Here is a 26,372-nt window from a genome sequence, read left to right on the forward strand (position 1 = left end):
TATATATATTTTTTATTTGTCCAAAAAATATACATATGTTTTTTTCTTGACCAAAAAAAAATTTAATGCTGAAAATCGCAAACGTGAACACAAAAACGCTAAACAAAAAAACAAAACACGTTTTTAACGTGACTTTACAAAGCTAACATTACCACCATTATTAACCCCCCCCCCCCCAGTGTCCATGGAGCCTTACAACATGAAGTCTCCCTCCCAAGGATACAGGCAATGAATGAACCAATCAGATCATCCAATCCTTTCCATCAGGATTGGTAGTAAACCCCTGTAGCTCCTCATCCTGTGTGGTTGGGATATAAACATCAAGGAGATCAGACGACATTCTCATCTTTATTCGGCTACAAAATAACATCTACAATTAGAAAAGAGCAGCAATTAGTCTGTAATCAGTAAGAGATTCCCAGATCCCAGGACAGAGAACGCAGGAAGTGAGGACACCCTGTGTGACCAGGAAATCCTTCCCTCCAGATCTGGTCCCCCAGGGGATGCTGGTGATGCCGTGCCCATAGTGTGAGGTAGTTGTGACCAATCATCTGGCGGCGGGTTCATTGGGGTAGGTTATTAAAGGGCGGTAAACAGAAACACCATCCGCATCATAAAATGGTCATTTTGCCTCCAATGGCAGCTCAGACTACAGAGCTCCACCATTGTTGGACATCCTATTTTCTGGGTAGTTGCGGATGGAAATCCATCACCTAATGTCAGGTTTGTTTCACATTTTAGGTGGTTCAAAAGCCTTAAAGAGTCACTAAACCCCCAACCAGGGGCAGACTGACAACTCATGGGGCCCCTGGGCAATAGGGGATCATTGGGCCCCTGTGTCCTTGCCCAAGCTCAAAAAAGCCTATGAAAAAGGTACCAGTGGCATCCCATGGGGCCCCCCTACTGACCCCGGGCCGTCAGGCAGTGCCCAAGTTTCCAAATGGTCAGTCCGCCCCTGCCCCCAACAGTACAATCAGTCTGTAGATGCAGTAAAGCTTGCTTGTTCTACTCACTGTGGGACCTAAGGGGTTAATCCCCTGCATTGTGTAAAAATGCGGTTTGATCCTGACTTCTCTGATCCTCCCCTTCTTCCCCTGTCCCCAACTTATCTCCTGATAAGACATATTGTGTGGAGTCCCTCTGCACATGCGCAGTTTGGTGTGTGTTGCTAGAGTGTTTTTTTTTTCTTGGGAGAGTACATGTGATCAGCACAGGGCCAATCAGCGCTGTTCAGACAGCGGGCAGGGGTCCTGCATCCTCCTAGAGCACGGGTGTCAAACTGGCGGCCCTCCAGCTGTTGCCAAACTAAAAGTCCCATGAGGCATTGCAAGCTTGACAGACACAAGCATGACTCCCAAAGGCAGAGGCGTGATGGGACTTGTAGTTTCGCAGCAGGTGGAGGGCCACCAGTTTGACACCCCTGTCCTAGAGCAAAATGAAAACTCCTACATGCTGTAACCAGTGCTCTGCTGGACACTGATAGAAGTCACAAGACTGCTATATACTGCTGATGAGAAAAGGGATTTAGCAGTTTATATTTACTAAAATAATTGCATTTCCATGGGTAGGAGTAACCATTTCTAGGTATGGGAGGTACAGTTGGGTAGAAGTAACCATGGCTAGGTATGGGAGGCACAGTTGGGTAGGAGTAACCATTTCTAGGTATGGGAGGCACAGTTGGGTAGGAGTAACCATGGCTAGGTAAGGGAGGCACAGTTGGGTAGGAGTAACCATGGCTGGGTATGGGGGGCACAGTTGGGTAGGAGTAACCATGGCTGGGTATGGGAGGCACAGTTGGGTAGGAGTAACCATGGCTAGGTATGGGGGGCACAGTTGGGTAGAAGTAACCATGGCTGGGTATGGGAGGCACAGTTGGGTAGGAGTAACCATGGCTAGGTATGGGAGGCACAGTTGGGTAGGAGTAACCATGGCTAGGTATGGGAGGCACAGTTCGGTAGAAGTAACCATGGCTAGGTATGGGAGGCACAGTTGGGTAGGAGTAACCATGGCTGGGTATGGGAGGCACAGCTGGGTAGGAGTAACCATGGCTAGGTATGGGAGGCACAGTTGGGTAGGAGTAACCATGGCTGGGTATGGGAGGCACAGTTGGGTAGGAGTAACCATGGCTAGGTATGGGAGGCACAGTTGGGTAGGAGTAACCATGGCTAGGTATGGGAGGCACAGTTCGGTAGAAGTAACCATGGCTAGGTATGGGAGGCACAGTTGGGTAGGAGTAACCATGGCTGGGTATGGGAGGCACAGTTGGGTAGGAGTAACCATGGCTAGGTATGGGAGGCACAGTTGGGTAGGAGTAACCATGGCTGGGTATGGGAGGCACAGTTGGGTAGGAGTAACCATGGCTGGGTATGGGAGGCACAGTTGGGTAGGAGTAACCATGGCTGGGTATGGGAGGCACAGTTGGGTAGGAGTAACCATGGCTAGGTATGGGAGGCACAGTTGGGTAGAAGTAACCATGGATAGGGAGCTATTGGCTCTTGCTGCTGTCAATCAACTGCTGTGCAGAGCGAGCAGGGGGCGGGGCCGTGCCGCCTGCTCTGTGTCAGGGCGGTTCTGGAGCGAGCATGCACGGTTGTCCCTATAGAAAGCGGCTAAAGAGGAGGAGCCTGGACGCCAGCAGGGAACCCAAGAAGAGGATCTAGGCTGCTCTGTGCAAAACCGCCACACAGAGCAGGTAAGTATACACAGCCGCGTCATTCATTCAGAGTTCTGTGAATGAATGAACTACAACTCCCAACAGCCTTTGCGGCTGTTGGCTTGCATTTCTCAATAAACGACCACGGTGCTGTTGATATTGTGGTTGTTCATTGAGTCTTCCGGTCAGATTGGATCTGCCTGCCTGTATGGGATGTACACGGACAGGTCTGCAGGAGTCCTGCATGGCACTAGTGATATGCTGATAGCTGCTGCAATGCTTTCCAGGCTCAAAAAAAAAAAAAAAAGTAAATGCAAATTTTTTTTTTACCTGCCAAAAATTTTTTTTTTCTTTTTTTTTTTAAAGTGAACTTATGCTTCAAGCTGGCTATACATTATACAATTTTCTTATTCAATTTCCTTTAGATCTGCCTTCAACTGTGTAGTGCAAGGGCCCGCCTGTCTGCATACAAATTGAAATTGTTTAGGTTTACCAAATACCATATAATACGAGGTCAAACCTAATGAAAAATTGTACGAGAAAAGAAATGTATGGCCGGCCCTACTGGCCCTTTAACCCCTAATCTTCCACGCGGCTCTGTGCTGAGGCTGGGAGTCCAGTAGTGTCACCACTGTTAATATACAATATATCTACCGCAGTATAAAAATACAGAAAACATGACATTTATTAGTAACAAAATGCTATGTTAGGGAGAGTTCGATGTTTGGGGCAGTTTAGGGATTGGGGGGGTGAGAAGTTTTTGGCACATGGACAATACTTCCTGAGAAGTGGCAATCCCTGAGCTGGGGACACTAGAAAATGTATTGCTTTCAGGATTGTGTGTTTCAGTAGGATAGAGGAGGACAAGGCACAGTTGGGTATGGGGGGGCATGGCTGGGTACTGAAAGCATGGCTGGTTATGGGAGGCAAGGCTGAGCATGGGAGTCGTGGCTGGGTACAGAAGGCAAAGCTGGGCATGGGGGGGCATTGCTGGGTACTGAAAGCATAGCTGATTATGGGAGGCGTGGCTGGGTACAGAAGGCAAAGCTGGGCATGGGGGGGCATTGCTGGGTACTGAAAGCATAGCTGATTATGGGAGGCAAGGCTGAGGACAGAAGCCACAGCTGGGTATGGGGGGGCATGGCCAGGTACTGAAAGCATAGCTGGGTACAGAGGCTGCAGCTGGGTAGGGGGGGCATGGCTGGTTACTGAGAGCATAGATTATGGGAGGCAAGACTGGGTTTGGCATAAACGACTAGGGAAGGGAACAAGGCTTGCACAACCACGTTCAGAAAGCATGGCCGAGTATGGGAGGCGCAACTGGGTACAGCAAGCACAGCCAGTAATGGGAAGCATAGTTGGGTATAGGAGACATGGCTGGGTGCAGAAGCTATGGCTGGGTATGGGAGGCACAACTAGGTAGAGGAACCATGGCGCGGTATGGGAGACACAGCTGAGTAGAGAAACCATGGCTGGGTATTGGTGGTACAGCTGGGTAGAGGAACCATGGCTAGGTATGAGAGGCACAACTGAGAACAGAATTATTGAATGGGTAAGATAACTATGACTGGGTATGGGAGGCACAGCTGTGTAGAGGAACCATAGCGGGGTATTTGGAGGCACAGTTGGGTAGAGGAACCATGGCTGGGTGGGAGAAACCATGGCTAGGTATGGGAGTCACAGCTGGGTAACAGAACCATGGCTGGGTATTGGAGGTACAGCTGAGAACAAAATTATTGAATGGGTAGGGTAACCATGGCTAGGTATGGGAGGCACAGTTGGGTAGGAGTAACCATGGCTGGGTATGGGAGGCACAGCTGGGTAGGGTAACCATGGCTGGGTATTGGAGGCACAGTTGGGTAGGAGTAACCATGGCTAGGTATGGGAGGCACAGTTGGGTAGGAGTAACCATGGCTAGGTATGGGAGGCACAGTCGAGTACAGAAGGAATGACTGGGCACAGAAACCATGGCTGGGTATGGGAGGTACAGTTGGGTAGGAGTAACCATGGATAGGTATGGGAGGTACAGTTGGGTAGGAGTAACCATGGCTAGGTATAGGGGGCACAGTTGGGTAGGAGTAACCATGGCTAGGTATGGGAGGCACAGTTGGGTAGGAGTAACCATGGCTAGGTATGGGAGGCACAGTTGGGTAGGAGTAACCATGGCTAGGTATGGGGGGCACAGTTGGGTAGGAGTAACCATGGCTAGGTATGGGAGGCACAGTTGGGTAGAAGTAACCATGGCTAGGTATGGGGGGCACAGTTGGGTAGAAGTAACCATGGCTAGGTATGGGGGGCACAGTTGGGTAGGAGTAACCATGGCTAGGTATGGGAGGTACAGTTGGGTAGGAGTAACCATGGCTAGGTATGGGAGGCACAGTTGGGTAGGATTAACCATGGCTAGGTATGGGAGGCACAGTTGGGTAGGAGTAACCATGGCTGGGTATGGGAGGCACCGTTGGGTAGGAGTAACCATGGCTGGGTATGGGAGGCACAGTTGGGTAGGAATAACCATGGCTGGGTATGGGAGGCACAGTTGGGTAGGAGTAACCATGGCTGGGTATGGGAGGCACAGTTGGGTAGGAGTAACCATGGCTGGGTATGGGAGGCACAGTTGGGTAGGAGTAACCATGGCTTGGTATGGGAGGCACAGTTGGGTAGGAGTAACCATGGCTGGGTATGGGAGGCACAGCCGAGTACAGAGACCATGGCTAGGTGCAGAAGATGGGTAGTGACACAAAGGCTTAGCTAGAGCAGCGTCTTTTCATTTTCCACCAATGTACAGCAGAAAGATCAGTGAAAGATGAGTTTTGATTGGCTGCTCTTTGACTTGACATAAGCCCAACAATCCGGCAGCACCGACATTTTGTGGGTTGGTTGACTTTCACTTCACATTGTAGTATTTGGTTGGCACGAAGGGCATTTTGCTGGTCACACCATCAACAAGCTTCTTCCGGACTTCTAACCGCAGCGCCGTGCCTGCCTTGGCATATTCTGGCTCCACGTAACCCATCGCCACATTCAGCTTCAAGGAGGGGGAAGGGCAACCACTGGTCACTTCTCCTGTGGAAAGGAGAGGATTGTGACAAGTCAGCACTCTAGTGGCTGATGGAAAGTCTTTATGTTTTAATGGCAAATTCACTTTTAACTTTTCGATTTCACACCACCACACCTGACATCCTGGAAAGCCCCACACCTTAAAGAGGACCTGTCACTTTAAATACCTAATACAAAGAGAAGGTTTGTTGAATGGAGAAGGGCACTTCGCTGGGACAGGTGATGTCCTACTATGGACACCAAACATTAGAATCTCAGCTGCTGGTTGGGACAAATGTATCTATTGATATCACCGGATCCAGAAAAAAAGCTCTTCATTGCATGATCACATAGAAAGTCAACGCTTCAGTACCATACAGGACCCTTTATGGTGACTGATGAAGGGTCTCTGAGGAACCCCGAAACGTGATCATTCAATAAAGAAGAACTTTGAAGCAAACTTATTGGAGTGCTGGTGACATCTCATCCATAATGTAAACTGCAGGCCCACGACAAGGGGTGTGTAAGGGGGGGGCAGGTTGTGGTACCAGTGCTCCTCCCCCCGATCCAGCATCAGATCCGGAGGAGGAGTTCCTTCAATCAGGAGTCAGATGAACAGAATATACCACTGCTGGAAGCTAAGGGCATCATTGGTGAGGTCTCCTGGTTGCAACACCCCCTTGCAGTAATTCCACCCCCCTCCTAGTCACAGGACTCCCTGCTACGTTAAATCCCCCCCATACCACCTCCCCTTCACTCCTCCAGGCACAGTAGCCCCCCCATCCACCTCCCTCTCTGCCCACTACCTTACCTTCCAGATCACCCCCTGCCAACTCAAACCCCTCCCCCTCATTTCACGTCCATAACTCCCTTCTAGCCACTGTTTACCCCCCTCCAGAACTCCTACCCAACACCCCCATCCGATTCACTTACACTGCCTACAATGCACCCCCCCCAGGTCCCAGTATCTGACTTGCACCTCAAACACCCCCCTTTCTTGAAAATCTACACCCCCCCCCCCCCCATCCCTCCCCCAAATTTTGGCTTTTTTTTTACCCTGGGCACTGGATGACCTTGTCCTGGTATTGTCAGTCTGGAGACATCCTTACCTTATGGTTAATTCCAGCATGGTGAGTAAATGAATATACTCCGGATAGAGAAAACATTGTATTAAAGTGGATGTAAACCTTAGACATGAAATATGAACAAAGTATATCCCTCTGTAGTGTGCATTTGTCTCAATCCAGAGCACTAAGTGTCATTTCTGTCTGCTGCCTCCTTCCTCTGCTATCTGAGTCAGTTTTGACACGTTTTCCTGACACCAATGGAAGAATGGTGACAGGGGAGGGTCCTCCAGCATATTGACAGCCACAGTTCCTGTGTGAAAGGGGGGAGGGGGTGTCTCTGTCCCCCAATCAGCTTTCACTGAACTGCAGAGTGTAACTTCGGCTCTCTGAACCCCCCCCCCCTCCGCTTTCTGGAAGCTCAAACAAGCTGTGTAAATTCTGTACAGATGGTAGCAGATAAACAGGTGCAACGTATGTAGGATTTGTTTAATCTCTGAGGCACAAAGCATATCCCTCTATAGTGTGCATGTTTCTCAATCCAGAGCACTAATTGTCATTTCTGTCTGCTGCCTCCTTCCTATGCTATCTGAGTCAGTTCTAACACGTTTTCCTGACACCAATAGAAGAATGGTGACAGGAGAGGGTCCTCCAGCATATTGACAGCCTCAGCTCTGTTCCTGTGTGAAGGGAGGGTGTCTCTGTCCCCCAATCAGCTTTCACTGAACGCTGCAGAGTGTAACTTCAGCTCTCTGACACCCCACCTCTGCTTTCTGGAAGCTCAGACAAGCTGTATACATTCTGCACAGATGGTTGCAGATAAACAGGTGCAACTTATGTAGGATTCGTTTCTTCTCTGAGGCCGGTCACTTCACTGGGTATATGGAAAGGTCTATAAGCTGTATGTAAATCAACGAGGTCTATTTCAGAAGGGACGGTACCCCTGGCACATATGAACAGATGGCACCCACCGATGACACGCCCCTCCGTGTTCAGTATTGGCGTGTGTTGGCGGACGGGGGGCCCCGTGGAGGTCAGGCCCACGCGCTTCCGGTTCACCTTCCCCTTAATCTGAGGTACGATGACGGAGGCTCCAGGGAAATCCATGGCGGCTCTGCGACGCTTACCTGTGAAATCAGAAAGAAGTTAATCGGTGTGCAGGCCGGTTCCCGGCTCTCCTCTGCCACCTATAGAATTATCTGTACATAGGCACCTCTGTAGTAACAAAGTAACACAAATGCTCACAGATGTGGAGGACTAAGGATGGAAAAAGATACTTCAAAATAGAAACAGAAATACCAAATCGGAGTAGGACTAAAGGAACCCCCCCTTTTTTCCCCCCCATTTCGATAGAATAAGGGAGGATTATAACCCCCATCAGGTTTTCTTCCACCATCTGTGTACCCGCTCAGGAGATTTCCCGTCACTTCCTGTCCCATAACCAAAACAGGAAGTGAGAGGAAATCTCTTTAACCCCTCGCCTACTGGGCACTTATACCCCCTTCCTGACTAGGCCAGTTTTCAGCGCTGTCACACTTTGAATGACAATTGCGCGGTCATGCAACACTGTACCCATATGACATTTTTATCTTTTTTTTTTTGTGACAGAGCTTTATTTTGGTGGTATTTAATCACCTCCGAGTTTTTTTATTTTTTGCTAAACAAACCAAAAACAACTGAAAATTGTGAAAAAAAAACATTTTTTCTTAGTTTTTGTTATAAAATTTTGTAAATAAGTGAATTTTCTCCTTCACGGATGTGCGCTAATGAGGCTGCAGTGATGGGCACTGATAGGCGGCACTCATAGGCGGCACTGACTGGCACTGTTAGGCGGCACTGACAAGCAGCTCAGATGGGCACTGTTAGGCGGCACTGACAAGCAGCTCAGATGGGCACTAATATGTGGCATTGATGTGCACTGGTAGGCACTAATATGTGGCATTGATGTGCACTGGTAGGCACTGATATGTGGCATTGATGTGCACTGGTAGGCACTGATATGTGGCATTGATGTGCACTGGTAGGCACTGATATGTGGCATTGATGTGCACTGGTAGGCACTGATATGTGGCATTGATGTGCACTGGTAGGCACTGATATGTGGCATTGATGTGCACTGGTAGGCACTAATATGTGGCATTGATGTGCACTGGTAGGCACTGATATGTGGCATTGATGTGCACTGGTAGGCAGTGATATGTTGCTTTGATGGGCAATGACAGTTGGCACTGCTGAGCTACACTGATCATCAGGGCACACTGATCACCAGTGCCCTGATGATCAGTGTACATGTTCCCTCCGAGGAATGCCGATTACCGGCTCTGCTCTCCTCTCCTGTCAGCGTGACAGCTCGTGAGAAGAGAAATACCGATAACCGGCATTTCCCTATTTACATGTGATCAGCTGTGATTGGACACAGCTGATCACATGACAGAGCCGACATCTTCGGCTCTTTCCGTTAATCGGTGGTCCGCTGTGTCCGAGGAACACAGCGCACCACCGATCGCCGCGCTGCGTGCTCCTGGATCCGCGCATGCGTGGTTAGATTAGGAGGACATCATATGGCGTCCTCACAGAACTAGAGAGCCGCCTTGTGCCCGTCATTACCTTATATGGTGGGGGCGGGAGGCGGTTAAAGTGAGGGAACCCCCAGGGTGTCACCAGAACTAGTGTCCCCAATCGAAGGTTTCAGTTCTGGTGACAACCTAAAATTGGGTTCAGGGACACCACAAAATGAAACATGCTGTAAGGGCTAAGATACACAACCCCTCCCCCACCTAGTGTCCACACCAGACTGGCCTCCACAGGGGTGGTAGTGTCGTCAATGTCATTCCCGTATAGACAGAGGCCGGCCTCCAGACGCAGACTGTCCCGGGCCGCCAGACCGGCCAGCTTCACCTCCGGGCTCTGCAGCAGCTTCTCCGCCAGCTCCACGGCTCTGCCACCGGGCACCGAGATCTGGGGGGACACAGGGACAGGACAGCTGAAATTGGGGGTCAGCAGAGGCCAATCAGAAAAGGATAAGAGAAATCTCCACCCAGATATAAAAAGATCATTTATTCGTCTTATGAGTGTTGTTCTGTTTGTAGTGTCGCTCCATGCAATGACATGCCTCCTTGGACTCGGGGAGGGGGGGGGGGGGTCAGGCTCACTTCTGCATACAGACCAATCAGCTTCCAGGTTTTATTGCCAAAGCTTAACGGAACAAGCTGAAGTTAGAAGCAGGTTGGTTTCTATGGAGAAGTGACCCGGATCTGGCACTCTGCAGCTTTAGTAACTAAACCCCCTTCTGTCTGGACAGTTTAGTCACCTGCTGACTTGGCACCATCAACAGGCAGCTTAACTCTTTACCCCGCATTCACTATATCCGCTCTCCCCGGACCCCGCATTCACTATATCCACTCTCCCCGGACCCCGCATTCACTATATCCGCTCTCCCCGGACCCCGCATTCACTATATCCGCTCTCCCCGGACCCCGCATTCACTATATCCGCTCTCCCCGGCCCCCGCATTCACTATATTCGGTCTCCCTCGAACCCCGCATTCACTATATCCACTCTCCCCGGACCCCGCATTCACTATATCCTCTCTCCCCGGACCCCACATTCACTATATCCTCTCTCCCCGGACCCCACATTCACTATATCCGCTCTCCCCGGACCCCGCATTCACTATATCCGCTCTCCCCGGCCCCCGCATTCACTATATCCGGTCTCCCCCCGCACCCCGCATTCACTATATCCGCTCTCCCCGGACCCCGCATTCACTATATCCGCTCTCCCCGGACCCCGCATTCACTATATCCGCTCTCCCCGGACCCCGCATTCACTATATCCGCTCTCCCCGGACCCCGCATTCACTATATCCGCTCTCCCCGGCCCCCGCATTCACTATATCCGCTCTCCCCGGCCCCCGCATTCACTATATCCGCTCTCCCCGGCCCCCGCATTCACTATATCCGCTCTCCCCGGCCCCCGCATTCACTATATCCGCTCTCCCCGGACCCCGCATTCACTATATCCGCTCTCCCCGGACCCCGCATTCACTATATCCGCTCTCCCCGGACCCCGCATTCACTATATCCGCTCTCCCCGGACCCCGCATTCACTATATCCGTTCTCCCCGGACCCCGCATTCACTATATCCGGTCTCCCCGGACCCCGCATTCACTATATCCGTTCTCCCCGGACCCTGCATTCATTATATCTGGTCTCCCTGGATCCTGCATTCACTATATCTGCTCTCCCCGGACCCCGCATTCACTATATCCGTTCTCCCCGGACCCTGCATTCACTATATCTGGTCTCCCCGGACCCTGCATTCACTATATCCGGTCTCCCCGGACCCCGCATTCACTATATCCGGTCTCCCCAGACCCAGCATTCACTATATCTACTCTCCCTGGACCCTGCATTCACTATATCTGGTCTCCCCGGACCCTGCATTCACTATATCTGGTCTCCCCGGACCCCGCATTCACTATATCCGGTCTCCCCGGACCCCGCATTCACTATATCCGCTCTCCCCGGACCCCGCATTCACTATATCAGCTCTCCCCGGACCCCGCATTCACTATATCTGGTCTCCCCGGACCCTGCATTCACTATATCTGGTCTCCCCGGACCCCGCATTCACTATATCCGGTCTCCCCGGACCCCGCATTCACTATATCCGCTCTCCCCGGACCCCGCATTCACTATATCTGCTCTCCCCGGACCCCGCATTCACTATATCTGGTCTCCCACAGTAAGCAGAACATGGAAACGCAATAATTTTAGTAAATATAAACTGCTGAAATCCCTTTTCCCATCAGCAGTATATAGCAGTCTTGTGACTTCTATCAGTGCCCAGCAGAGCACTGGTTAAAGCTTGTAGGAGGAGTTTTCTTTCTGCTCTAGGAGGATGCAAGCCCCTGACCTCTGACTGGACAGCGTTGATTGGCCTTGTGCTGGACCTGTCCCCAGCCTGTGATTGGACAGTTAAAAAGGAGAAGCGACAGAGAGAGGAGTTCATCCCGTCAATCTGCTCTCTCCTCCTATCAGCATGCTATTTGCAGTGCAGCAGACCCGATTTGGCTCTTTGTGGTGCTTCTCCCTCCCACAGTCCCGAGCTCTGCTGTCCATGCAAGAGGCGGACACCAACTCACATTCGGAGGATTACGCTGCTTGCATAAAATCTACAATGATATATTAATGATGACAGAGCTGCAACCACTTGTGTCTTTCATATCAGATTCAGGTGAAGCGTTGGAGCGGTGTTCTTCTTTAACCCTTTCCAGACACACACACACACCGTCGCTATACTCCGCCCCTCCCTACCTCCACGCCGTCCTCTCCGGTGTAGCCGCACCGCGTCACTCTACAGCCGGGGATGCCGAACACGCTGGTAGTCACCCCCATCATGAACGTCAGCTTGGAGAGATCGTCGGCGAGTCCGGCCTGGAGAACCTGAGCCGTGGACGGACCTGCAGTGTCACATGGGAGATCAATCAGTGGCGGCCCCCCTACAACCTGTCCGAGAGATTTCTAGAAATTAAATCGGGAGTACCCCGGGGCCACCATTAGAAATCATAGGGCCCCATACAGCCCCCTAAGCGATCAAACACAGAGGGGACCCCGGGATTCCTACAATACTGCCTACCGTGATACCCCCCATCTTGCCTTCCTCTGGGATCTGCATATCCTGAGAGCCCCCCAATGTTACGCCCCCCTAAGGCAGTGACCTCCCTGGCCGGATTGCTCCTGGAACTGGTGACACAGCACCCTGCAGTGGTGGTCTCATATGTGGCGCACACAGGAATGCTGGGAGCTCCGCTACACTCCAATCACAGCAGCATTAGCTGGGCACCGGGGGAATTGAGTCTGTTCAGGCAGAACCCCACAGAGTGCCACCTCCTGACTGTCCCGATTTACAGGGACTGTTCAAGTACAGTGGTCCCTTTGCTTGCCTTTACCTGGTCCTTGGGGCACCATTCCTCCCACTGACACCGACAACGGGGCAATATTCCCATCATTATCACCAACGAAGGCACTATTCCTCCCACTGACACCAACGATGGGGCACTAATCCTCCCACTGACACCAACGATGGGGCACTATTCCTCCCACTGACACCAACGATGGGGCACTATTCCTCCCCCTGATACCAATGATGGGGCACTATTCCTCCCACTGACACCAACGATGGGGCACTAATCCTCCCACTGACACCAACGATGGGGCACTATTCCTCCCACTGACACCGACAACGGGGCAATATTCCCATCATTATCACCAACGATGGGGCACTATTCCTCCCACTGACTCCAACGATGGGGCACTATTCCTCCCACTGACACCAACGATGGGGCACTATTCCTCCCACTGACACCAACGATGGGGCACTATTCCTTCCACTGACACCAACGATGGGGCACTATTCCTTCCACTGACACCAACGAAGGGGCACTATTCCTCCCACTGACACCAACGACGGGGCACTATTCCTCCCACTGACACCAACGACGGGGCACTATTCCTCCCACTGACACCAACGACGGGGCACTATTCCTCCCACTGACACCAGTGACGGGGCACTATTCCTCCCACTGACACCAGTGACGGGGCACTATTCCTCCCACTGACACCAGTGACGGGGCACTATTCCTCCCACTGACACCAGTGACGGGGCACTATTCCTCCCACTGACACCAGTGACGGGGCACTATTCCTCCCACTGACACCAGTGACGGGGCACTATTCCTCCCACTGACACCAGTGACGGGGCACTATTCCTCCCACTGACACCAGTGACGGGGCACTATTCCTCCCACTGACACCAGTGACGGGGCACTATTCCTCCCACTGACACCAGTGACGGGGCACTATTCCTCCCACTGACACCAGTGACGGGGCACTATTCCTCCCACTGACACCAGTGACGGGGCACTATTCCTCCCAGTGACGGGGCACTATTCCTCCCAGTGACACCAGTGACGGGGCACTATTGCTCCCACTGACACCAATGACGGGGCACTATTCCTCCCACTGGCACCAATGACGGGGCACTATTCCTCCCACTGGCACCAATGATGGGGCACTATTCCTCCCACTGACACCAATGATGGGGCACTATTCCTCCCACTGATACCAATGACGGGGCACTATTCCTCCCACTGACACCAATGATGGGGCACTATTCCTCCCACTGACACCAATGATGGGGCACTATTCCTCCCACTGATACCAATGATGGGACACTATTCCTTCCACTGACACCAGTGACGGGGCACTATTCCTCCCACTGACACCAGTGACGGGGCACTATTCCTCCCACTGACACCAGTGACGGGGCACTATTCCTCCCACTGACACCAGTGACGGGGCACTATTCCTCCCAGTGACGGGGCACTATTCCTCCCAGTGACGGGGCACTATTCCTCCCAGTGACGGGGCACTATTCCTCCCAGTGACGGGGCACTATTCCTCCCAGTGACGGGGCACTATTCCTCCCAGTGACGGGGCACTATTCCTCCCAGTGACACCAGTGATGGGGCACTATTCCTCCCACTGACACCAATGATGGGGCACTATTCCTCCCACTGACACCAATGATGGGGCACTATTCCTCCCACTGATACCAATGATGGGGCACTATTCCTTCCACTGATACCAATGACGGAGCACTATTCCTCCGACTGACACCAGTGACGGGGCACTATTCCTCCCACTGATACCAATGATGGGGCACTATTCCTCCCACTGATACCAATGATGGGGCACTATTCCTTCCACTGATACCAATGACGGAGCACTATTCCTCCGACTGACACCAGTGACGGGGCACTATTCCTCCCACTGACACCAATGAAGGGGCGCCGTTACAGTAGTACTGCCTGCACTCCCTATGGGAGGCCCTGGGAGTACCCAGAAGGACGGCAGCAGAGATCCTTTAAATGGCATCAACAACCACTGAACGCTGTAGATCCTGTAACACAGATCTATCCAAGTCTCACTCCTGTTGCTGCACTGCAAAAAAGACCTGCGAGTCGCCCAGCAGCAGACTTGTGAGAACACCGGCAGGTCAGCAGCTGATAGACAATGATTTGTTACGTGGTGTGGACGCTGCGTCACAGAGGCTGTAAATGAAGACACAACTGGAGGAAATCACCTCCCTGGTTATCTGATGACTGACAATTCTGCCTGACCGCACATTTCATAACATGGTGGAGTTCTGCCGCAATAGCCATAGATGGGGTCACCCACGGGGCTTCACATTCTTCCCTGCAGTGACGTCACCTTGCACAGCCAGCAGAGCCAAGTCCACATTTTCCAGATCCACGTCCCGGCCGGCCGCTCTGAACTCCAGCAGGCGGTTCTGGGGGAAGGGGGACAGATGGGGGTCAGTCACTGTATAATCAAGTGGTCACAAATAAAAGGGGGGGGCGGGGAGATACCTTCAGGTGGGTGGAGTCTTTCTCTGCACAGCCAGCATTGGACACCACGTAGAGATGACCCTCGGAGGTGTTGTTGACAATGAGGTCATCGATGATCCCTCCGCTCTCATTGGTGAAGAGAGTTAGCGTACCCTGTACAGAGAGCACATTGGTCAGCTATGTGATGGGGGGGGGCACAGTCATGGGGGGAGAGGAAAGTACAGGAAGGATAACTACATCATGGCGGTGCAAAAAATTACATCACCTCCCATGCAGGGCAAAGTGACAGCATCTCTGTAAAGGGGCCCCCCTGACCCCCCCTCACATCTACGCAACATTTTGCTCCTCTGCAGACGGAGGAATCAGTTGTGTCAGTGGCCCAGGGAAGCAGTCAACCCCCCCCAGGCACATGTCCAACGATTGGCTGCTGGACCCAAGCAATGTCAAAGGGGAGGAGCTCACATGCTCCCGAATTACTCCAAAGCACCGGGTATTGCTGCTGCAACAGAGGAAGGTGCAGTAGGGGGATCTCTAGTAAGGCGAGCATAAAGGGGGCAGTGGGGGGCCTTCTGCAGAGACACTGTGCCTATTTCTTGCATGGGCAAGTTGACATGTGGTGTTTAAATGTGTTAGTTCACCTTTTCACTGGTAGGCACTGATGAGGTGGCGCGGATAGGCAGCACTGATGGGCACTGATAGGCTGCACTGATGAGGTGGCACTGGTGGGCACTGATGAGGAGTCACTGATGATGCTGCACTGGTAGGCAGCACTGATAGGCACTATTAGACTACACTGATGAGATGGCACTGGTGGGCATTGATGATGCTGCACTGATACGCAGCACGGATGGGCACTGATAAGATGGCACTGGTGGGCATTGATGAGGAGGCACTGATAATGCCACACTGATAGGCAGCACTGATGAGATGGCACTGGTGGGCATTGATGGAGGCACTGATGATGCCACACCGATATGCAGCAATAATGGGAACTGATGAGATGGCACTGGCGGGCATTGATGAGGAGGCACTGATGATGCCGCACTGATATGCAGCAATGATGGGCACTGATAGGCAGCACTGATGGGCACTGATGAGATGGCACTGGCGGGCACTGATAAGGCACTGATATGCAGCAATGCTGGGCACTGATAAGCGACACTGATGGATGGCACTGCTCATCAGCACCCCGATTATCAGCGCAGATCTGCCCTGTGACATTTGCCGGTCATCGGCAGTACTTTCCTCACGTTGTGACAGAGAAAGGAACGTGCCGCCGATAACCTCCAACTGTATATACTTTGTGATCTGCTGTGTCATTGGACACAGCTGATCACGTGGAGAAAGGCTGCAGTGATCGGCCTTTTCCCTCGACATGTGATCAGCTGTGTCTGTAGGACACCGTAATCACTGACAGCGCCAGGTGCGCGCCGCTGGGGACTCGCGTTCCGGGAGGACGTCATATGACGCTTTCCCAGAACTGGACATCCATGCTGTAGCCATCATTCGGCTTTAGCGCGGTTGTGAAGTGGTTAATCAGTACAGTATTCGTCCAAAAATACAACACAAATACATGACTTCACTTGCAAAATGTTTTCCTTTTGTACAAAAGTTTAGCACCATTTCATTTTCAATATGGAGACTAGCGTGCAAAAAAAAAAAAAAAACCCCCCGGCTGATCATTCGTCCGACATTCTTACCACGTGTATGGGGCATTATGCAGGCCAAAGATGGGTCGAAAATCAAAATAAAATCGGCCAATTTTCGGATCGTTAGTGGGCTATTTGGTCGGCCGTTTTTCGGTATTTTGGCAGATTTTTTTTTTTGGTAAAGTTGGAAAAAAATCGGCCAATTTTCGCGGCAATGATGGGCAAATCGGGAAGAAGAAAAAGGAAGAAAGAAGGAAGAAAGAAGGAAGGAAGAAGAAGAGGAAGAAGAAAGAGGACGAGGATGAGGATGAGGATGAAGAAGAAGATGAGGATGAAGAAGAAGAAGAGGATGAAGAAGAAGAAGAGGATGAAGATGAAGAAGAAGAAGAGGATGAAGAAGAAGAAGAGGATGAGGATGAAGAAGAAGAAGAAGAAGAGGATGAGGATGAAGAAGAAGAAGAGGATGAGGATGAGGATGAAGAAGAGGATGAGGATGAAGAAGAAGAAGAGGATGAGGATGAAGAAGAAGAAGAGGATGAGGATGAAGAAGAAGAAGAGGATGAGGATGAAGAAGAAGAAGAGGATGAAGAAGAAGAAGAAGAAGAGTATGAGGATGAAGAAGTAGGATGACAAATAAGAGGAATTCCAGTCCAGCAAAAAGTGTCCCTGCAGAGAGCTCCGCTATTTCTTTGACATTTACAGCGGTTGCAACATTGTATCTATTTGTTTCTGAATAAAAACATCTGTATCCTAAATGGAAACAAATAGATACATTGTTGCAACCTCTGTAAATGTCAAGGAACTGTCAAAGAAATAGCGGAGCTCTCTGCAGGGACACTTTATGCCGGCTGTAGACGGGATGAAAATCGGCCGATTTTTTTTACCATTGATGGTAACGTCGACCGCTTGAACGACCGATTTTTCGTTTTTTAAAAGAAAAATCTGCCGTTTTTCTCCTCGTCTATGGCCTGCATTAGATTGACAGTCCCACAAAATAAAAACAAAATGTAACTTTCTGCTACTTCATTAGGGAAATTGTTACAATGTATCTTCTTCTGACCAATCACCGGCTTCTATGAATAATACTGGAAAGATACATTTAGTTGGTATTTGGTGAAGTTTTCCAATCCTCGACCAGAGCTGATTGGACCCAGAGGTGATGTTTGGTCGGCCAATCAGAATAGGAGGATCGCAGAGATCCATAATGTCACTAATCAAATGTCCATATGAATCTGCCGAGTGGGCAATATCACAGGGGGGTGTACAGGGGGTGTTGTTCCTCACCTGGTTCTCCTTTAATTCTGCAATGTCCCCCACCACCAGGCTCTCCATGAAGGGGATCCGCTCCTTCCCGTGTACCCGGGTCTTAAAGAAAGCAAATCAATAAGTAAATCAATAAAAAAGGAATGTATTCATCGATCTGCACAGCATTTCTTTGGGATTCATTCCAGCCAACAGTTGGTGGTATTCTCCCTATTGACCCTACAAATGGAAAAGTGTGTTCCCATGATCCAGCCCCACCCTCTCTATGAAAGCCAAACCCACACAGACTGATGGAGAGGGAGGAGCAAAGAATCATAAGACCAGAGGCTCCAGTGGCGCTTCTTTTTTGGTCTGCAATTCGAAGTTGCCCCGCTAGAGCTGTGTTGGGCTTATCCTCTACATCTGCCATCAATACAATTACAGTTTGGCCATAATAATAGGCCCTCCCCCCCTGCCCGGCCACACTGCACATTACCTGCAGCATATGGGACACGTCGAACAGGGAGCAGTGCTGGCGGGTGTGCAGGTGCGAGGCGATGTGACTGTCCTTATACTGCACCGGCAGGCTCCATCCCGCGAACTCCACCATCTTACCGCCATGATGGCGGTGGAAGTCGTAGAGCGCGGTCTGGCGAGGGGCATCCACCTGAGGAAGAGAGATGAGAATACGGTTACTGAGAATTTGTGAGAGGAGAACGCCGAGCTCCTGGAATGTCGGAGCAGCGGGGAGGGTGAAGTGGAAGAATTATGGTTGGAGCTCCGCAGAGATACAAAGTACACGGAGTTCACCGCGCTGACTCAGCAGAGCGAACGCCGATAATTGCATTAATTACACTTCACAGGCGGGAACAGGATCCGACCGGATTGTATCCGAGAGAACCCTCGATCCGCACTAAAACTGTCTGCCAATGTGAAAAGGAATCAGTCCAGGACCACTGATACCCCGTTCTAATAGTCCCTGCCATCTCCCCCCTCCGGGGTGCCAGTCCCTGCCCTCTCCCCCCTCCAGGGTGCCAGTCCCTGCCCTCTCCCCCCTCCAGGGTGCCAGTCCCTGCCCTCTCCCCCCTCCAGGGTGCCAGTCTTTGCCCTCTTCCTCTCATGTACCAACCTCTGCCCTTTTCCCCCTTCTGGGATGCCAATCTTTGCCCTCTCCCCACTCCGGGGTACCAGTCTCTGCCCTCTCCTCCCTCCGGGTTCCAGTCCCTGCCCTCTCCCCACTCCGGGGTGCCAGTCCCTGCCCTCTCCCCACTCCGGGGTGCCAGTCCCTGCCCTTTCCCCACTCCGGGGTGCCAGTCTTTGCCCTCTTCTTCAAGTACCAACCTCTGCCCTTTTCCCCTTCTAGGGTGCCAATCTTTGCCCTCTCCCCACTCCGACGTACCAGTCCCTGCCCTCTCCTCCCTCCGGGGTGCCAGTCTTTGCCTTCTCAAGTACCAATCTCTTTCCCCTTCTGGGGTGCCAATCTCTGCCCTATACTCATTCCAGGGTGCTAGTCTCTGTCTTCTCCCCCTCCAGGGTGCAAAGCTATTCCCCCTCCTCCCTCTGTGGTCCCCGTCTCTGCCCTTTCCTTCCTCCCAGCTACCAATCTCTGCCCTTTCCCCCTTCTGGGGTGCCAGTTACTAACTTCTCCCTCCCTGGTGCCAGTCTCTGACCTCTCCTCCCTCCTGGGTACCAATTTCTGACCTCTCCTGGTTCCAGGGTGCCAGTCTCTGCCTATTTCCTCACTCTGGGATACCAGTTTCTGCCCTCTTTTCCCTCTGGAATACCATTCTTTGTCATCCCAGGTGCCAGTCTCTGCCCTCTCCTCCTTCTGGGGTTTCAAACTCTGCCCTCTTTCCCCTCTCAGGTGCAAGTCTCTGCTTTCTCCCCCCTCTGGGGTGCTCTGCCCTAACCTCACTTCCAGGTGCCAGTCTCTGCCCTCTCTTCCTTCTGGGGTTTCAAACTTTGCCCCCTTCCCCTCTTGGGTCCCCTCTCTGGGGTGCCATTTTCTGCCCTCTTCTCCCTCTGGAATACCATTCTTTGTCCTCCCGGGTGACAGTCTCTGTCCTCTCCTCCCTCTGGGGTGCCAGTCTCTGCCACCTCTCCCCTCCAGGTTTCCAGTCACTGACCTCTCCTCCATCCTGGGTGCCAATCTCTGCCCTCCCCTCCCTCTGGGGTGCCAATCTCTGCCCTCCCCTCCCTCTGGGGTGCCAATCTATGCCCCCTACAAGGTAACAGTCTTTTCCCTTGCCTCATTCCAGGGTGCCAGTCTCTGCCCTTTCCTCCCTCTGGAATGCCATTCTTTGTCCTCGCCTCTGTTCAGGGTATCAGTTTCTGCCTTCCTTATCCCTTGGGGTGCCATGCTCTGCCCTCTCCCCCCTCCGGGGCGCCAGCCTCTGCCCTCTCCTCCCTCCGGGGCGCCAGCCTCTGCCCTCTCCTCCCTCCGGGGCGCCAGCCTCTGCCCTCTCCTCCCTCCAGGGCGCCAGCCTCTGCCCTCTCCTCCCTCCGGGGCGCCAGCCTCTGCCCTCTCCTCCCTCCGGGGCGCCAGCCTCTGCCCTCTCCTCCCTCCGGGGCGCCAGCCTCTGCCCTCTCCTCCCTCCAGGGCGCCAGCCTCTGCCCTCTCCTCCCTCCAGGGCGCCAGCCTCTGCCCTCCTTAGCCCCCTGTATGGGAACATGGCAGTCAGTAATGTGCATGGTGCTCTACCAGTTGGATGCACCCAGTGTGGTAGAGGTCGGCATCTCCCAGCAAACTGACTACATTTCAGAAGAAACAGATTAGAGACCTTTGGCTGTGGGACGAGCACCTGTCATTCACATGGGGGCAGAGTCCATGTCCCCCCTCCCCCTGAACACACACCACATACCACCAGCCAGCCCACAGGCTCCACACTCCAAATCAGAAATCTGGGAATGGTGGCCCCTCTGTGTATGGAGTCCTGATTGATACTAAAGGGGTCCTCCGCTGCGTACGTCTTTAGTTAGGCTAAAGGCACGATAATTACGTGGCTCTGATGACAGCAGGAGGACTCTGATGACCAAAACTGACCGATAACTGACAGCAATGGACTGAAAAGTGATGTCATAGCACAGCCAATAATAAGCCCCCCCCCAGCGAACGAAACAATACAGAATGAAACGAGTAGCAACCAACGCTTTATTTATGGTCAATAAAACAGCAACACTACGGCACAGGGCAGCGATATGAAGTCACATCACATGATATATAATTCCAACATATCTAGTCCTGCAGAAAGCAGGGATAAAGTTATAGTAAATGAGAGAAAACACAGCGACACTACTGCCGAGGTCAGCGCTACGCTCAACCAGGAAATAGAACGAAAACTGCAATACAAATAAAAGTGGAAAACAAATATAATGATGATAGTATGGCTGCGTTCACACTGGCGCGTTTTTGCTGCATTTTTATTACTGAGACAGAAACGTAAAAAAAAAACGCAATCCCTTTAAATCTCATGGGACTCTTCACACCACTGCGCTGCAGAACATTTTGAAAAGTGCCGTTTTCAAAATGAATATAAAACGCATCAAAAACACACCTGCGTTATGTTTTTGGTGTGGTTTTTCAGTCACATATCCAAATTTTATTGGACGCCTGTGTTTACGGGATGGATGTGTTTACGGGATGGATGCGTTTACGGGATGGATGCGTTTACGGGATGCATGTGAATATGGGATGCCTGCGAGTACGGGATGCCTGCGTTTACGGGATGCCTGTTAATATGGGACACCTGTGTTTACGAGATGCATGCGAATACGGGACGCCTGCGAATACGGGACGCCTGCGAATACGGGATGCCTGTTAATATGAGATGCATGTGTTTACGGGACGCCTGCGTTTACGGGACGCCTGCGTTTACGGGACGCCTGCGTTTACGGGATGCCTGTGTTTTTTTTCAACTGAGCAGTGTGAAAGCAGTCTAATAGTTAAAATAATAATGATAAAACTCCAACACAATCATAACTATGAAAATAAAAAAATCTAACAATAATGATAACAATCATAAAGATAAAAAAAAACTATTAATAAAAACAATATCAATAAATATAATGATGTTAATAATTTAAAAAAAAATTTGAAACATAAATAACAATGATAACAATATATTGATAATAATAACAGTAATAATAATAAAATCTAATAAAGATGATAAGAAAAATATACTGATGATAATAATAAAAGTAATAATAATAAAAATATAACGACGATGATAATAAATGTAATGATAATAATAAACGGAATAATAATATACATTATATTGCCAAAAGTATTGGCCGACCCTCCAAATCATTGGATTCAGGTGTTCCAATCCCCTCCCAATCATGTGATTCAGGTGTTCCAATCCCCCCCCAATCATGTGATTCAGGTGTTCCAATCCCCCCCCCCAATCATGTGATTCAGGTGTTCCAATCTCCCCCCCCCCCCATCATTGGATTCAGGCGTTCCAATCCCCTCCCCAATCATTGGATTCAGGCGTTCCAATCCCCTCCCCAATCATTGGATTCCGGCGTTCCAACCCCTCCCCAATCATTGGATTCCGGCGTTCCAACCCCTCCCCAATCATTGGATTCAGGCGTTCCAACCCCCCCCAATCATTGGATTCAGGCGTTCCAACCCCCCCAATCATTGGATTCAGGCGTTCCAACCCCCCCAATCATTGGATTCAGGCGTTCCAATCCCCCCCCAAATCATTGGATGCAGGTGTTCCAATCCCCCCCCAAATCATTGGATGCAGGTGTTCCAATCCCCCCCCCAAATCATTGGATTCAGGTGTTCCAATCCCCCCCCAAATCATTGGATTCAGGTGTTCCAATTCCCCCCCCCCCCAAATCATTGGATTCAGGTGTTCCAATTCCCCCCCCCCCCAAATCATTGGATTCAGGTGTTCCAATTCCCCCCCCCCCAAATCATTGGATTCAGGTGTTCCAATCCCCCCCCCCCCAAATCATTGGATTCAGGTGTTCCAATCCCCCCCCCCAAATCATTGGATTCAGGCGTTCCAATCCCCCCCAATCACTGGATTCAGGTGTTCCAATCATGTGATTCAGGTGTTCCAATCTCCCCCCCAATCATGTGATTCAGGTGTTCCAATCCCCTCCCAATCATTGGATTCAGGTGTTCCAATCCCCCCCCCCCCCCCCCAATCATTGGATTCAGGTGTTCCAATCCCCCCCCCACTCCATCATTGGATTCAGGTGTTCCAATCCCCCCCCCACTCCATCATTGGATTCAGGTGTTCCAATCCCCCCCCCCCCCATCATTGGATTCAGGTGTTCCAATCCCCCCCCCCCCCATCATTGGATTCAGGTGTTCCAATCCCCCCCCCCCCCCATCATTGGATTCAGGTGTTCCAATCCCCCCCCCCCATCATTGGATTCAGGTGTTCCAATCCCCCCCCCCCATCATTGGATTCAGGTGTTCCAATTCCCCCCCCCCCCCCAAATCATTGGATTCAGGTGTTCCCCCCCCATCATTGGATTCAGGTGTTCCAATCCCCCCCCCCAAATCATTGGATTCAGGCGTTCCAATCCCCCCCAATCACTGGATTCAGGCGTTCCAATCTCCCCCCCAATCATTGGATTCAGGCGTTCCAATCCCCCCCCCCCCCCAATCATTGGATTCAGGTGTTCCAATCCCCCCCCCAAATCATTGGATTCAGGTGTTCCAACCCCCCCCCCCCAAATCATTGGATTCAGGCGTTCCAATCCCCCCCCCAATCATTGGATTCAGGCGTTCCAATCCCCCCCCCAATCATTGGATTCAGGTGTTCCAATCCCCCCCATCATTGGATTCAGGTGTTCCAATCCCCCCCCCCCCCCCATCATTGGATTCAGGTGTTCCAATCCCCCCCCCCCCCCCAATCATTGGATTCAGGTGTTCCAATTCTCCCCCCCCCCCAAATCATTGGATTCAGGTGTTCCAATTCTCCCCCCCCAAATCATTGGATTCAGGTGTTCCAATTCCCCCCCCCCCAAATCATTGGATTCAGGTGTTCCAATCCCCCCCCCCCCCATCATTGGATTCAGGTGTTCCAATCCCCCCCCCCCCCCATCATTGGATTCAGGCGTTCCAATCCCCCCCAATCACTGGATTCAGGTGTTCCAACCCAACCCCCCCCCCCCAATCACTGGATTCAGGTGTTCCAATCCCCCCCAATCACTGGATTCAGGTGTTCCAATTCTCCCCCCCCCCCCCAAATCATTGGATTCAGGCGTTCCAATCCCCCCCAATCACTGGATTCAGGTGTTCCAATCCCCCCCAATCACTGGATTCAGGTGCTCCAATCCCCCCCCCCCCCCCATCACTGGATTCAGGTGCTCCAATCCCCCCCAATCACTGGATTCAGGTGCTCCAATCCCCCCCCCAATCATTGGATTCAGGTGCTCCAATCCCCCCCAATCATTGGATTCAGGTGTTCCAATCCCCCAATCATTGGATTCAGGTGTTCCAATCCCCTCCCAATCATGTGATTCAGGTGTTTCAATCCCCTCCATATCATGTGATTCAGGTGTTCCAATCCCCTCCATGGACACAGGTGTATACAATCAAGCCCCTAGGCATGCAGACGGCTTCTACAAACATTGGTGAAAGAATGGGTCGCTCTCAGTTTATGGAGGAGCTCAGGTGGCGATAATAATCCGCTCATGATGAGACCACGCTCCTGCACATGTCGGCGCTATAGTAGTCGTCCATACAACACAATGATAATGAAGCAGAGTGGGGGATGAGGATGAAGGTGGTCGGTCATTACCTGCTGCCCCCCGCTGTAGCCCCTCCTCTGCACCCGGATCACCCCCCGGACGCCCGCACACACCGTTCGCAGCATCTCCGCCACCTGACTGCACTGCACATGCGTGAGACACACACCTACCACAGAGGGCGCGCATGCGTGAGACACACACACACACCTACCACAGAGGGCGCGCATGCGCCGTGGTTCCCCCAGGTTCAGCTGTAATTCATCCTTCGTGGAGGGCTCAGTGTAGATAAGTGACCCCAATTGTAGGCAGTGCAAAGAGGGGGAGAATGCATTTATATACAGACACATATATATTTATATATCTAAAGAGAGAGATTTATATAGATATCTATATCTATCTATATATGTTATTTGAACTTGTTTCTAAGTTTTGGGTGGAGTTGGGTTGGGATACCCCATGATGGGCAGGGACGCCCCAAGGAGGATGGAGATACCCCCTGGTGGGCAGGGACACCCCAAGGAAGATGGGGATAGCAGATGGTGGGCAGGGACACTACAAGAAGGATGGGAATACCTCATGATGGCCAGGGACACCCCAAGGAGGGTGGGGATACCCCCTGGTGACCAGGGAAACTCAGAGGAGGATGCTGATGTCTCAGGCTTGGCAAGGACACCCCAAAGAGGGAGGGAATACCCCATTGGGGGTACCCTAAACTCCCAGGTATGCAGGAGCAGAGTCAGGAATTATGTCAGGGAGCTTTTTAGCTATAGGAGGAGCCTAGTGTGTGGAGTCAGCCCTTGGCTTCTTATATATTTTGGATCCAACAGTGGATCAACCCTTGAAGACACCATTGTAGGTTCAACTTACCCAGCTGTTAGTCTCTGTTGGGCATCTACACTGGAAACCTGCCTATGGGTACCCCCATAAGTAGCAGCTCTAGGGGTATCTGTATGAGGAAAGGCGACACTCTGCCCCCCACTTCAAACCTTGTAAGGAGTTCATGACCTGTCTCCACCCTGACATGAATCTATGTCCATCTGTCAGTAATGAGGATCCATGTCAGGGTGGAGACAGGTCATTTACTCCTTTATTGTAGGAAAGCCATGAAGGCAGGGCCAGATTGCTCAATAGGCATGTGCCTACAGGTGCCCTTCCTAGAGGGAAATCCGTCTCTATGAGGTTTTTTTTTTTGGACAGCTGTCCCAAGGAGTCCTGGAAATGAAGGTCTGTCACGGACGGCTGAGCTGCAGAACTTAGTGCAGATGGCACCAAAACAGATGCCGCTGGGCGGGGCGAGTAGCAGACATAACTTGCGGCACACAGGTCCCTCCCCCTACCTCCTTTGGCTCCTGGGCCCCAGCAGCTGATCAGACAGGTCTATTGGCAAATCGAGGCTTGTAGTGATTGGGTGGGACTCTGGAGGGGGAGTGGTCACCTTGGAGGTGATCATGCCGGCCTGCCGTCTGGTGCAGGTGTGACATGCTCAGTTGGGCTGTAGAAACTGTGAATGGAGCTCCAGTAGGTACGAGGGGGGTGAGCAGAGGAACCCAGGCCAGGGACAGTCAGGATCTCTTTAGGCGGAGTAGAGAGGGCACAG

The 26,372-nt window shown here is 51.7% G+C and overlaps 1 protein-coding gene across 1 annotated transcript; it reads right to left on the reverse strand.

Moving 5' to 3' along the window:
- Positions 1-329: 329 nt before the first annotated feature.
- On the reverse strand, positions 330-24,941 carry AMT (aminomethyltransferase). The gene is made up of 9 exons (XM_089664782.1): positions 24,826-24,941; positions 18,555-18,725; positions 18,101-18,181; positions 15,189-15,320; positions 15,031-15,109; positions 12,073-12,218; positions 9,531-9,711; positions 7,725-7,880; positions 330-5,716 (listed from the first exon to the last, which is right to left on the reverse strand). Exons 1-9 carry the CDS (start codon positions 24,898-24,900, stop codon positions 5,538-5,540), a joined length of 1,200 nt encoding a protein of 399 aa, XP_089520908.1. The 5' UTR covers positions 24,901-24,941; the 3' UTR covers positions 330-5,537.
- Positions 24,942-26,372: the final 1,431 nt, after the last annotated feature.

The sequence above is a fragment of the Staurois parvus genome, unplaced genomic scaffold (genome assembly GCF_062004578.1).
Source record: "Staurois parvus isolate SC_StPar_1 unplaced genomic scaffold, SC_StPar_1.0 ptg002041l, whole genome shotgun sequence".
Taxonomy (NCBI): Eukaryota; Metazoa; Chordata; class Amphibia; order Anura; family Ranidae; genus Staurois; species Staurois parvus.